General features: G+C 38.1%; 1 protein-coding gene across 3 annotated transcripts in view; it reads left to right on the plus strand.

The window, feature by feature from the left end:
• VPS8 (VPS8 subunit of CORVET complex) overlaps window positions 1–14,154 on the plus strand; it is a 300,342-nt gene that overhangs the window by 186,130 nt on the left and 100,058 nt on the right. For all 3 annotated transcript variants that reach the window (XM_089671617.1, XM_089671621.1, XM_089671618.1), the window contains exons 41-43: window positions 2,462–2,544; window positions 12,248–12,328; window positions 13,289–13,458. In XM_089671617.1, coding sequence (XP_089527743.1) covers window positions 2,462–2,544; window positions 12,248–12,328; window positions 13,289–13,458 — 334 coding nt within the window. The remainder of the gene's footprint in view (window positions 1–2,461; window positions 2,545–12,247; window positions 12,329–13,288; window positions 13,459–14,154) is intronic.

The following is a 14,154-nucleotide window of genomic DNA, read 5'->3' on the forward strand; positions in this document are numbered from 1 at the left end:
CTCCACACACCACAGTCCTTATCCCCCCACATTACTGTCCTCAGCACACCCCCTCCACTTTATTGCTCTCAGCCCCCCCCCCCCCCATATTACAGCCTCTAGCCCCACACATTTCAGGCTTCAGCTCGTCCACTTTCATTTTAATATCCTCAACCCCCCACACTACTGTCGTCAGTCCTCCCACATTACTATTCTCAGCCTCCCCCCCAACATTACTGTTCTAAGGCCCCCACATTCAGTCCTCAGCCCCCTCTCACAGTCAGTCCTCGGCTCCTTTTTACATCAGCCCCCCATCACACTAATGTCCTTTGCCCCCCCAGTGTCCTACCTTACACAGACAGTGATTGACAGACAGTGGTTGATTGCTAGTACTGCCCTTCATTCTAGCAACCAATCACCTGCTTGTTAACCTCGGGCAGCTCCCGCCCTCCACCCAGAACTGTCCTACCTCCTGTTGTCAGCTCTGTGAGGATGACCACGAGACAGCTTGGGGAAGAAAAAGCTCCTAAATGGCAGGACTGCAAGGGTCTGGATGGGACAGTGACTTCGCATCCTGACCCGGTCCGCCATTTAGTGATGCCTGTCCTATAGGAAAATAACAACCAACAAGGGGGTGTGAATGTTTAAAGCTTGCTATAGACACTAGAAAGCAATCTTTTACAATATATTTCCATAAATTTACATGTGATCATCACCCAGTCAATAAAGTTTATGGCTATGAAGGAAAGGGGAAGGCAGTGGTGGCATTATATTCAGAAAGCAATAGAAAATGAGTATTTAGCACAGTTATTTACTCTTTTTCCTGTGATTATTCAGATGGAGATGTTCATGCCATCCAGCCAGTGTTTATAAACAATGGAACTGACTGATCTGGCCGAAACTCTCCAGACAGAAGTGAGCTTATATTTTTGAGAAATAGCCTTTATTGTAATGTATACCTTCAGTTAGACTTTCCAATAGTAAGAAAAACAAACAATTTTGGTTTTTGGTCATTGGTAATGTAGGCGTTGCCCCTCTACTTAACTACTTCAATACCGGGCACTTATACCCCCTTCCTGCCCAGGCCAATTTTCACCTTTCAGCGCTGTCTCATTTTGAATGAGAATTGCGCAGTCATGCAACACTGTACCTATATGAAATTTTTAGAATTGTTTTCACACAAATAGAGCTTTCTTTTGGTGGTATTTAATCACCACTGAGATTTTTATTTTTTTGCTAGATAAAACAAAAATCACCTGAAACTTTTGAAAAAAAACGCACTTTTCTTAATTTCTGTTACAAAATTTTGCAAATCAATAACATTTCTTCATAAATTTAGGTCAAAATGTATTCTGCTACATTTCTTTGGTGAAAATAATAATAAATATTGAGTTTGTATTTTTTTTTTTCAAATGTTTTTGTATTTGTCTTTTTCAGCATACAGTGACCAAAGCAATACAATGTTACCGTAGTAGCATTGAACTACTCTGGGAAAGTGATCAGTAATTTTTCTTTTTTTTTTTAACACATTATGATTGCTAATACCAGTGTATTTCATTGATATTTGCAATCATGGTTACTGAATGAGACTAATTCATTCAATCTTTTGTTGTGATTAGCTGTGATTGGGCAAAGCTGATCGCATGATACAGATGGGCTGTGATTGGCTCTGTCTGTATCATTTGACTGCCTTGACCAGTCACAGCTAACAACATAATTGTATACAATGGATGGCATGACAGGAAGCCATCCATTGTATACAATTGACATGTGATCTGCTGTGATTGGTCACAGCAATCACATGACATTGGCAACGGACCGGTGTAGTGAGATCTCATCAACTGTGTCCCGTGGACACAGACAGTGACAGAACACGCCGCTGCGCGGCTCGTTTTGACAGAACGTCAAAAGATGCCCAGTCACAATGGCGAGTGTCCCGCCCAGCCGTCAATCTGCTATAGGCCAGGCGGGAAGGTGTTAAACATTGGTTCCCCAAGTCCTTTGGTCACTTTAAAACTGGGACTCACTGATATTCAAGGATATCAGAACAGTTTAGCATGTGACTGGTGCCTGCTGTTGATCATGTGACTAGTACCAGATAGGTGAAAAACCATGGACTCCAGTATAAAGGTATGTTTTTGTTTTTTTTTTAATCAATTTCAGAATAAATAGCAGTATTTACTTGTCTTCCATGTCATGATTTGGCTGTTTGCAACTAAGCATACATTTTTCAATAAAAACTGTGTTGCAAAAATCAACTAATAAAGTATAGCACTGAGGAAAAAAAGGTGCAGCCTACCCACAGCAACTAGTCAGCTGTCTTATTTGTATTGAATACTTTAAATAAACATTTCTGCTTTGTTTTAGGTGCAGTCATTTTTAAATTGTGCCATTTCATTGTTACTGAAATCAAATATTCTTTTATCCATTGCTTTGAATTTTGACTTACGTAAGCAATTGTGGCTTATATTTATCCATATAGCTTTAAAGAATCTTACAATGGATGTCCTCAACAGCATGGCAGCTTATATCTCTCTTCCATCCATACTCCAGAGGATATTGCAGGTATGGGCTTCATGGTAACACACTGATATCTATGTATGTTTTCCTGGAATAGTCATTAACATTTCATGTTAAACTAGAAATCTGTTTCATTACATAGGCCTCACCAGAAACATAAAAATGTATATTTATATGTACAGGTGAAACTCTAAAAATTAGAATATCGTGCAAAAGTTCATTTATTTCAGTAATGCAACTTTAAAGGTGAAACTAATATATGAGATAGACTCATTACATGCAAAGCAAGATACTTCAAGCCGCGATTTGTCATAATTGTGATGATTATGGCTTACAGCTCATGAAAACCCCAAATCCACAATCTCAGAAAATTAGAATATTGTGAAAAGGTGCAATATTCTAGGCTCAAAGTGTCCCACTCTAATCAGCTAATTAAGCCATAACACCTGCAAAGGGTTCCTGAGCCTTTAAATGGTCTCTCAGTCTGGTTCAGTAGAAATCACAATCATAGGAAAGACTGCTGACCTGACAGTTGTGCAGAAAACCATCATTGACACCCTCCATAAGGAAGGAAAGCCTCAAAAGGTAATTGCAAAAGAAGTTGGATGTTCCCAAAGTGCTGTATCAAAGCACATTAATAGAAAGTTGTGTGGAAGGGAAAAATGTGGAAGAAAAAGGTGCACAAGCAGCAGGGATGACCGCACCCTGGAAAGGATTGTCAGGAAAAGGCCATTCAAAAGTGTTGGGGACTTTCACAAGGAGTGGGCTGAGGCTGGAGTCAGTGCATCAAGAGCCACCACACACAGACGGATCCTGGACATGGGCTTCAAATGTTGTATTCCTCTTGTCAAGCCGCTCCTGAACAACAAACAACGTCAGAAGCGTCTTACCTGGCTAAAGAAAAATAGACCTGGTCTGTTGCTCAGTGGTCCAAAGTCTTCTTTTCTGATGAAAGCAACTTTTGCATCTCATTTGGAAACCAAGGACCCAGAGTATGGAGGGAGAATGGAGAGGCACACACTGCAAGATGTTCACACGGGCATACTATAGTGTACACCTGTGCAAAAGCCAATTTAACAGCCATGTGGTTATGGGTGCACATCCCCGAATGCTCATTGTCTGCATTTGGGGCCACGCATCTGCACTCATGGGTCGTCATGAACTGGGATTCAGGAGATGAGCCCTGACATGCCAAGGAGGGCCAGTCAGACATCCTAATCAGGATTTCCTTTACTGAAACTGGCCTTGATTCAAAGGTAAACTAGAAGTAGAAGGAAGGAAAGACAATGAAGAAAAAGAGAAGGAGCAAGAAAGGAAGAAGATTAAAGTTGAGGGAAAGGACAGGCAGGTTGGGAAGAAGGATGAGGGGGGTAGGGTTCCCCTTTTGTGGTTTAGATTCAGGAATTCTGTGATGACTTATAGGCATATAAGGGTAGCCAGGTCCAGGGTATATTTTATGGAACCTCCGTTTATTGTTGGACAAATGTTTATTTTGCTACAAAATATATCAAATGCATATTTTGATGTGCTTCCTTGTCTGTCCCATACAATCTCCTTAAAGCATATCTATGGTCAAAATGTAAAATCATATACCCATTTCCACATTGTATTTCAATTTTTTTCTAGACTATTCATATTAATCTGAATGATCTTGAAGTATGTAAACTTACTTTGTAAAGATCCTCATACTTCTTGGAATTCTGTAACACATACTGTATTTACTATGCCCTGTTGATAGGCATTGTGTTCTAGAATTCACAGAGCCTGCCTTGTGATCTACAGGGGAGCTGAAAGCAGTTTTAAGAAGCAGTACAGAAATCACTGCCTGCCAGTAGTAAGGTACCATGGGATATGTAGTCCTTAGAAATTGAAAATAAACAGCAGAGGAGAGACTGCAAAGTATGCAGGGAATCCAGGAAGTTGTGGAAAGAAATGGCCAGCAGACAGGCAGCAATCACAACATGAAATGAGATTATTTTTAAGCAAGCTTATATTGGATTGTCAAAAATAACTATTGTGTGATTTGTTACAGTGCTTATGTTCTAAAATAAAAGTGTACACAATGACCATAGATTTCCTTTAATAAAGTTTTATTTTTTAAAAAGCAAAAGAAAAAAAAAATATTCAATTCGCACTGGTATTGAGTTATGAATGATAATCAGGGTTATTCTTTTAAAGGAAGCCACCAGGGCCAGAAATAGTTTGATAGTGTAAACCAGTAGTATGAGGCGGCATGACTACTACTTTGTTGAGAAATTAGGTTGCATTTGTTACTGTTTTTTGTGGTTTTGTACTGTAAGCTACATTTGTATACAATTTTGGTACAATGGGAAGTATCTCATCAGTTAAGATGTTGAAACCAATTTAAATATACTGTTTTATTGATGTAAAATAACATGCAGAAACAAGCTTCTGGTCATGAATATAACCCTATTCTGTTGCGCTCCCAAAACACTCCAATATATATGTATAATCTCTGATCTATATCCTGAAAACATATGCAAAAAAGTGGAAAATAAATTATGAAAAATACCTTAACCAAATAACATGTAAAATTGCCTAATTAATTTTAAAAAATGTATCCGTGATTATACAAAAATAAAATCTGTGATTAAAAAGTGACCTAAATTAATATTACTTCACTTATAAGAAACGATATATACAAATATCTTAAAAAAAAATAAATGAATTAATTGATATATCTGTGAAAACTGTGTCCCATACAAATAAAAAGTGACTTTGTGCTTTAATTAATCTTCAATCCATAATTGCATGTAAATCCGTGACTGATTGTGAATCCTCCCATTAGTACATCTGCACTAATGGGAGGATTCACAATCAGTCACGGATTTACATGCAATTATGGATTGAAGATTAATTAAAGCACAAAGTCACTTTTTATTTGTATGGGACACAGTTTTCACAGATATATCAATTAATTCATTTATTTTTTTTAAGATATTTGTATATATCGTTTCTTATAAGTGAAGTAATATTAATTTAGGTCACTTTTTAATCACAGATTTTATTTTTGTATAATCACGGATATATTTTTTAAAATTAATTAGGCAATTTTACATGTTATTTGGTTAAGGTATTTTTCATAATTTATTTTCCACTTTTTTGCATATGTTTTCAGGATATAGATCAGAGATTATACATATATATTGGAGTGTTTTGGGAGCGCAACAGAATAGGGTTATATTCATAATTTTTCACACATTGGTTGTTATGTGTTAGATGTTTGCGATCCTACCATATAGAGGTTATACATTTGATGTTATATTAGGGTGACCGTTTGTTTTTTGGCTCGCAAGATTCTTTAAATATTTTATAAGCTTCTGGTCATTCCATCGGCTCAGTTTTATGAACCTCCAAATATGTCTATAGAAAAACTAATCACAATTGAAATAAAACACAGAGCACGCCTGTGTCTGTTAACATGCAGCATTTAAAAAGATTGCTCTGGGTAGTAATTCCACATTAATGGGCAAAATGGGTTAAATGGCATCGGTTGTAGCTGGAGTCTCATCTGCTGCCTGCTCATCTTTGGCTCCCTCGTCTACAGTATGCAGCTGTTCCAGAGAGTCTCTTTGAAATCTGGGCCACCATTTCATGTATATTTCATGAAATATGCTCTGCAGTATCATGTGGCCATGGTCTGGTAGACATTCACATATCTTTTACACAAAAGTTCTAGAGATCCTTACTAATATTAATTGTTGTTTAGCTTTTTTTCTCTCTCAATTTTTCATCTCCTTTTGATCATTCATTAACTTACTTGACTTTATTGAAGTAAATATTTCTCCTGTTTTGACTAAGAATTTGTCTTTAATTGTATTGTATAGATTTATTAATTTCAAACGTCTACATCAGTGTAATGTCCCTTTCCTATCATTTTTCACTTTGTATACTGTTTTACATGGTAAGACTAATTTTACTGGGATCAGCAGAGTACCCATGCACACCCAGTGGCCTGCCTACATCCTTCCCCATACTCAACCCCTATATCATAGCAAAGTTGACATTGTCACAGCTGGTTCCACCATCTTTCTGCCTTTTAACCATGCTATCTGCAAGAATTGCAGTGGGCATGAAGGAACTTATTTATAAGCCATCCTATTAACGTCATCTGTATTGGTGTTGCCTGGCCCATGAGACACCGACTGCCTGCAATTACTTTCTTCCTTAGGAAGTAAGACGCAGACATATGATGAGTGCTACACTAGTGCAAAATTTGTTCTTGCATCACTGGACCACCTAGTATTCTTATCTATGCCCGGATCCCCTGACACCCAATAAGCCCTAGGCATCCAGTTTTTTTTCCCATCCTCTACAGGACCTTTTATCACAGTGCCTGAAGAATAAAAATTTCAAATGGCAGCCTGTTTTATTTACATAAACATTTAATTGCCCCCCACTGGGCTTTTAGCTTTCTATAAGATTTACTTTCTGGGAACTCCTCTTGAAGACTGTTATTCAATGTTCCAATTACAATTCTGGCTAAATATTAGCAATTCCAGCAGTTGCATCTGTTTTCTTTGTAGTTATTTTTTGTCTCGAATAATTGACTTAAATGTGAACTCCAGGTATGGCAATTTTACATAGGTATATTGGTCTAGCTTAGATCAATGTAAATATATATGTGTCATACCTGTGAGATCCCCATGGAAGCTGGAAATCACTGAAGCATGCACCCCTGTTACAGTGATTGTTGTTTGCTTTTTTTTCATCCCACCCATCTGGTTGCATTACATAGACCAGTTTCTATGCTATGATCTATGATTTGGGGTTGCCTACCATGTTGTGTCATTCTTCATTAGTTCTCAGTATTCTTGTGGTCCTCTGATGTCAAGCTTAGTTTTTTCTGCTAACTTACCACTTTATGTTGACCCCTTTCTACCAGGTTAGGGTTTCTGCCTCATCCAGTGACAGCTTTGGTTGTTTGTTCTCCGGCTGCTCTTGAGCTGCATGCAGTCCCCAGTTTTATTCACATGGGGCCTATTAGGGGTTATTTACTGTTGCTTGCCCCTCAGTTGGGGTGCTTTTGGACGTCACAAAAGTGAATGACTTTGTGTCCTTCAAAGGACAAGAAAGAAAATAGGATTTCTGTACTCTCTGAAAACTGCTTTTCTTGCATCTATTAGGGGAGTGATGTCCCACCCCTCTGTGTTTATGGTTATGCTCATGGTACTACTGGCTACCATCCGAGGCATGTTGGAAGTAGGAGAGGTTTTCTGTGTTGGTCTACCTTTTTTTTTGTTTGCCAATGTGTAATCCTTCTTTAGAGGCAGTGTAACCCACTGGTGTATGACTTCAATGTCCCTTAATGGACTACATGAAAAGCATTTTATAGTGAGTACAATATTTCTATTTTTCCAGCATGTGTCCTGAAAGATAAGATTTGTAAATCTCCAATTACGCTGGACGTACAGAAGCCCAGATAGCTTATTAACTGGTCATATTGTGGTGTGAATTTCTCTTAATATCACACTGTGTTTTTCAGCTTTGCTTTTTAAATTAAGAATTTAGAATCCATCATGGTTATGGGTGATGTGGGCTTCTTAAGATATCATAGCTCACATGGGGCCATTAGTAATTGTAAAATAATTTAATCAGCAGTCTGCAGTACAGAAAGGCCTGTGGTACAACTTTCACTCTGCTAGTTTTTATTTAAAGCTTGCTTCAAGGCAAACAGCTAAATTTAGCTGGGGGCAATTCACCTGACAAAGGTTTTTTAATTCTGTTTAACTGTACTTCTAAGCCAGGCTCTCTTACCAAAATACTCAGCCAGCCATTCCTTGAGACATCTCTGCAGACTACACTGCAGTTGGGTAATATGGACAGGGCATTACAAGAGCCTGATAATAGGACATACAGTTGCAAGAAAAAGTATGTGAACCCCTTGGGATTACGTGGAGTTTTGCATGAATTGGGCATAAAATGTGCTCTGAACGTCATCTAAGTCACAACAATAGAACACAGTCTGCTGAACATAATACTACACAAACATTAGATGTTGCCATGGTTTAATTGCACATAACATGTAAACATTCACAGTGCAGGGAGGAAAAAGTATGTGAGGCCCCAGCTTAATGACTTCTCCCAGAGCTAATTGGAGCCAGGAGTAAGCCAACCTTGACCCAATCAGTGTGATATTAAATGTGTTGCTGACAGCTGTCCTGCCCTTAAAAAACACACACCTGTTTTTGGTTTACTGGTTTCAAGAAGCACTGTCTGATGTGAACCATGCCTCGCAGAAAAGTGCTCTCAGAAGACCTACGATCAAGAATTGTTGACTTGCATGAAGCTGGAAAGGGTTACAAAAGTATCTCCAAAAGCCTTGATGTTCATGTGTCCACCGTAAGACAGACTGTCTACAAATGGAGGAAGTTTAGCACTGTTGCTACTCTCCCTAGGCGTTGTCATCCTGTAAAAATGACTGCAAGAGCACAGCGCAGAATGCTGCATGAGGTAAAAAAGAATCCCAGAGTGTCAGCTAAAGACCTACAGAAATCTCTGGCACATGCTAACATTTTTGTTGACACATCTACAATAAAGAAAACATTAAACAAGAATGGAGTACATGGGAGGACACCACGGAGGAAACCATTGCTGTCCAAAAAGAATATTGCAGCACGTTTGAAGTTTGCAAAAGAGCACCTGGATGTTCCACAGCACTACTGGCAAAACATACTGTGGACAGACAAAACCAAGATTGAGTTGTTTGGGAAGAACACACAACACTGTGTGGAGAAAAAAAGGCACAGCACACCAACATCAAAACCTCATCCCCACTGTAAAACATGGCGGAGGGAGCATCATGGTTTGGGGCTGCTTTGCTGCCTCAGGGCCTGGACGGATTGTTGTCATTGATGGGAAAATTAATTCCAGAGTTTATCAAGACATTTTGCAGGAAAACGTACGACCATCTGTCCGCCAACTGAAGCTCCGCAGAGGATGGGTGATGCAACAGGACAATGACCCAAAGCATACAAGTAATTCAACAAAACAATGGCTGCAACAGCACAGAATATGCCTTCTGGAGTGGCCCAGTCAGAATCCTGACCTCAACCCGATTGATATGCTGTGGCATGACCTTAAGAGAGCGATTCACACCAGACATCCCAAGAATATTGCTACACTGAAACAGTTTTGTGAAGAGGAGTGGTCCAAAATTACTCCAGATCATTGTGCAGGTGTGATCTGCAACTACAGGAAACGTTTGGTTGAGGTTATTGCTGCCAAAGGAGAGTCAACCAGTTATTAAGTCCAAAGGTTCACATACTTTTTCCTCCCTGCACTGTGAATGTTTACATGTTATGTGCAATTAAACCATGGCAACATGTAATGTTTGTGTAGTATTATGTTCAGCAGACTGTGTTCTTCTATTGTTGCGACTTAGATGACGTTCAGAGCACATTTTCTGCCCAATTCATGCAAAACTCCACGTAATCCCAAGGGGTTCACATACTTTTTCTTGCAACTGTATTTAAATAGTTATATGTACAAATACATTTAACAATTTTTTTTATTGAAACAGAAGTTCACCATAAAATTACTTTATGAGCATTAAACAGCCATTTAACAAATATGCCTTTATTTCACCATGTTTGACTTTTGTACATGCTTGCTTGAAACTGCTGGCCATTTACCAGTGGCACAGTGCAACTCATGGTGTTGTTCAGCCCCATTCATGCTTTCTGCATCATGTTATTGCAAAGTCTGACTGGGAAACGCTTTATCTGTAGAGATATTTATTGTTAATGTATAATATATAATTGTAATAATGTGCTTCCCAAAGCCAGTGGGCTCTGTTTTTCTTATTCTGTTTACACTTTCAGTCCACCCTGTCCATTACAATAGCTTCAGACTAGGAAAACGTTTGATATAGACCATATCATTGATATATAATTATATATATTTAGAAGCACAATGGGATTGTGTAACTTTTTTAATCCTGTGATTTGCATGTGTAAGGCAAATAAAAAGGTTCACTTACTAGTCTCTTCATGACCCCCTGTTGGATATACTGACCTTCTGTTTGCTCCTTTTTCTTTCTGTTTTGACAGCTGAAGTATAGTGATATACCCAGCCCTTATTAGTTTTGGAGAAGAAATGACTGGTTGTTCTTACTTTCTATTTAAAAATTGGTGCTGTGATTCTTGGCTTTGTTGGATTTGTTGCAGATACACACTTGGGGATTCTTCATCTGTCTTTAGCGAGTCTGCGTTAGTGGCTTGTTGCTGTTCTTTTAAGTAGGAATACATTGGATGGGTCTACCCATTTGGGAGCTCAGATAGCTTAGAGTTGCCAACCACAGTTTGCTGATGTGTTTTTATGCAGCAGTGTGGCTTCACATATATTTGAAAATTTATGCAACCTCTCCAGGCGTCATCTGTTAGATGTTCTTATTCCTTCGTGAGCAAATTATTTGTGATGGGCTAGTTTGTTTACTTATTTGTTCTCATCTCTTTAGTTTCCACAACGGTCCCCTGCGAGGGACCTCATTGTTTTACTTGTATTTTGTCACAACTACTAAATAAAATATTATTATACCAAGAAAATTTATGCAACCTGTTTATTGTTCAGATCTTTGAAATTCAAAAAATTATGGATAGTGCCACAAAAAATAAAATAAAAACACTATAGTGAGTGGATGTGACGTCACGACTTTCCTTGAGCTGTTGGCATCCGTGTATGCCGGAGGAGGCTGGGTTCATCTGATTTTGAGAATGCTAATTTTGCTAATTTTGCTGGTGTCGGCTGGGACACCTCTGATTGTTAGTGCAATGGTTTGTTTTTTTAATAAAAATGGTTTTAATGATACTGCACCATGAGCATTTCTTCTCTTGATTCCCGAGTAATGTTCTGAGTATATGAAGAGGCGGTGACCATAAGGAAATATTCCACATTTGCTGAGTATCCTCCTGCAGAGTATTGCTCCCAGACCATACGAATATTGCTGATGATTCTCTTGCAGAGTATTGCTCCCAGAGCAGAAAGCGCTTATGCTGATTTATAATTTGATCACCATATTGCTCTAGTGAGTTCATTCAATTTATCTGGTGGTGGATTTTTTTACAGTGAATTTGTTTGGACACTGAGATACTTATTTGATAATAATTATCGTTTGAAGACACAAAGAAAAAGATCATCCTTTATTGGTGTTTGGACTTTGTTTGACACATATATATTTGTATATATCTTTCACAATTTATTTGGACACTATTAATTATTTTATATGTTTAGGCATTGTGGATATATTTATATTTGGTTGTATAATATGAGCGCAAACCTGTTTTTTCATTGTTCAAATCTTGTAACATTTTGGTTACGTAGTTTTTAGCTGACTTGCTAGATAGAGTTCTGGGAAATTATTGTATTGTTTCCCCTTTCTCCCTCTATGTAATGGTTGGGGCTTGAGCAGTAACTAAGGGCAGTGGGGGCGTTATGAGAGTCCTTAACCTTGTGTGGTTAGATTGTAGCATTCAGTTGTCTTGTTCGCTTTTCTCTGGTAGATGAACAGGGTGGTGAGCCAACAAACTTAAAGTACAGTAAGTATTAACAGCAGTGGAAATAGGAAAAGTAGTAGACCTATTGCTTTGTCCGGTGTGGGCAAAGCAAAGATTTTATCAAATACTTTAAATTTTTTTGCTTCTGTTTCATAAATATAATTTTTTATCTCTCATTCTCTCTTATATTTTCAAACACAAACATGTTTCTACTTTTAATTTTCTGGTTTTAGGATCCTGTGTATGGAAAAGGAAAGTTGGGAGAAATCCAAGGCTTGGTCTTAGGAATGCTTGACACCTTTAGCTATGAGCAGGTAAGGATATTGCCAAAAAAAGGGGATTTTTTGGTGTTGATCATATGACACTCATTTAGCTATAAACAACAAACATATTACAGAGCATTGCAAATGCATAAGAGACAATCACTGTTAATTATATTAACACAGTAAATGAATTTCAAATCATGTCCCTATTAAAATAAAATCACATTTGGCCTATGATTATTGTTTAAAACTAGCTGTAGTTCTTTAATAAAATATACAGCAAGTATAAAATAAAAATCACATTCATTAAGACTGTATTACAGGGAAAATGCTTTATTTAGCTGAAAATATTTTTTGGAAAAAGAGTTGTGAGAGGCATGCATTAGATCATTAAATAATAAGCATATAATTTCAACTGATTTAACATACTTTAACTGATTTCAACTGATTTAACATACTTTGTTGAGCTTTGCATTACAGTATTAAAAAGATATTCAAGTAAACAATGTCAAAAATAAAGTTATGTCCATGCACTTAACCCAACCCCCCCCCCCCCCATATTCCACTCCCCCAAACAAGTTTTAAGCCTTCACACACAAATGTAAATGCATCCATTAGAGGGGAGAGGGTAGTGTTAGATTATGGATTTGGAGGGACAGAGCAATGATGCCATGATCTCCATGTCATCCAGTCCGAGAACGCTTTGCATTCACTGTGAAAATGTAAAGAGTTCTCTGAATAGTGCCTGTGCTGAGCAAGCGATCCCCTGTGTTCACTAAGCAGCAGGGCAGCAGCTTGGCATGGGGCCTGAAAGCTAGCAGCAGTCACTGTAGTAGCGATGCCTACTACCATGATTTCTAGCTTTCAGGGGGATATTCCATGTATGAAGCATGCATACTTATGTTTTGGTGTCAATTCTCATCTGACAATGACATTTCCATGCCTTGTGTAATGCCAGTTATGCATGTACTGTCACGTAATGATTTTTCAACTTAGTCTTCTGTGTTATAGACCCTGCTGGAAACCACCACAAGCTTGCTGAACCAGGACTTACACTGGTCTCTGCGTAACCTCAAAGCTTCTGTTACTAAAGCTCTTGCCCCAAAACAGGACCACTGCTGCATCTGCCTTCAGCAGTACAAGAAGAGACAAGAGGGTGCAGATGAGATCCTCATTTTCAGGTCATTTTCTTTTGTTCACATTTAATGGTACAAATTTAGTTACTTCAAGGAAGGGCCACGTACAGGAAGTGTAAAAACAGATTATGAAATAATATCTGTAACCATTCATTGTATCCAGAACAATGTCACTCAGGCAAACATTACATTATATTTAGAGAAGGCACCATATTTGTTCATTACATATGCAGGGTCTGCTTTCTACTTAGCAGTACTGAAGTTACTGAGCTTCACTGCTCCTCTTTTTTTTCAGCGCAAGACTGCAGGTCAGGTAAGTTATTATCAGCAGATGATCACTAGAGGGAAAATTTTCAAATGCATATATCAAATACAGTAATTAAAATATGAGGCGATTTGAAATGGCTGAGACCTAAAGCAGCAAGACTGTATAAGAAATATTATAATGACATTTGAGGTCCTAGCTCAAGAACAATTGAGCTTCAATGGGTTGGGTAACATCAGACCTATAGCTAGCTTCTCAATATTTTTCATTTCAGTTTGAAATTCAATAGGTTGCTTTCTTGTATTATGTTTACAGCCTTGGGATAGAATATTTGTCAGGTGTATAAATATTGGTACAAATGATATGTGACATTTCCTATTCTGTTAGAAGCAAGGACACTTGTGGAAGCTCATTATGGGGATTTCAAGCTTTGTGACAGCAATTTCTGCTATTATTATAGATTAATGTGATTGCCT

The sequence above is a fragment of the Staurois parvus genome, unplaced genomic scaffold, assembly GCF_062004578.1.
Source record: "Staurois parvus isolate SC_StPar_1 unplaced genomic scaffold, SC_StPar_1.0 ptg000011l, whole genome shotgun sequence".
NCBI lineage: Eukaryota > Metazoa > Chordata > Amphibia > Anura > Ranidae > Staurois > Staurois parvus.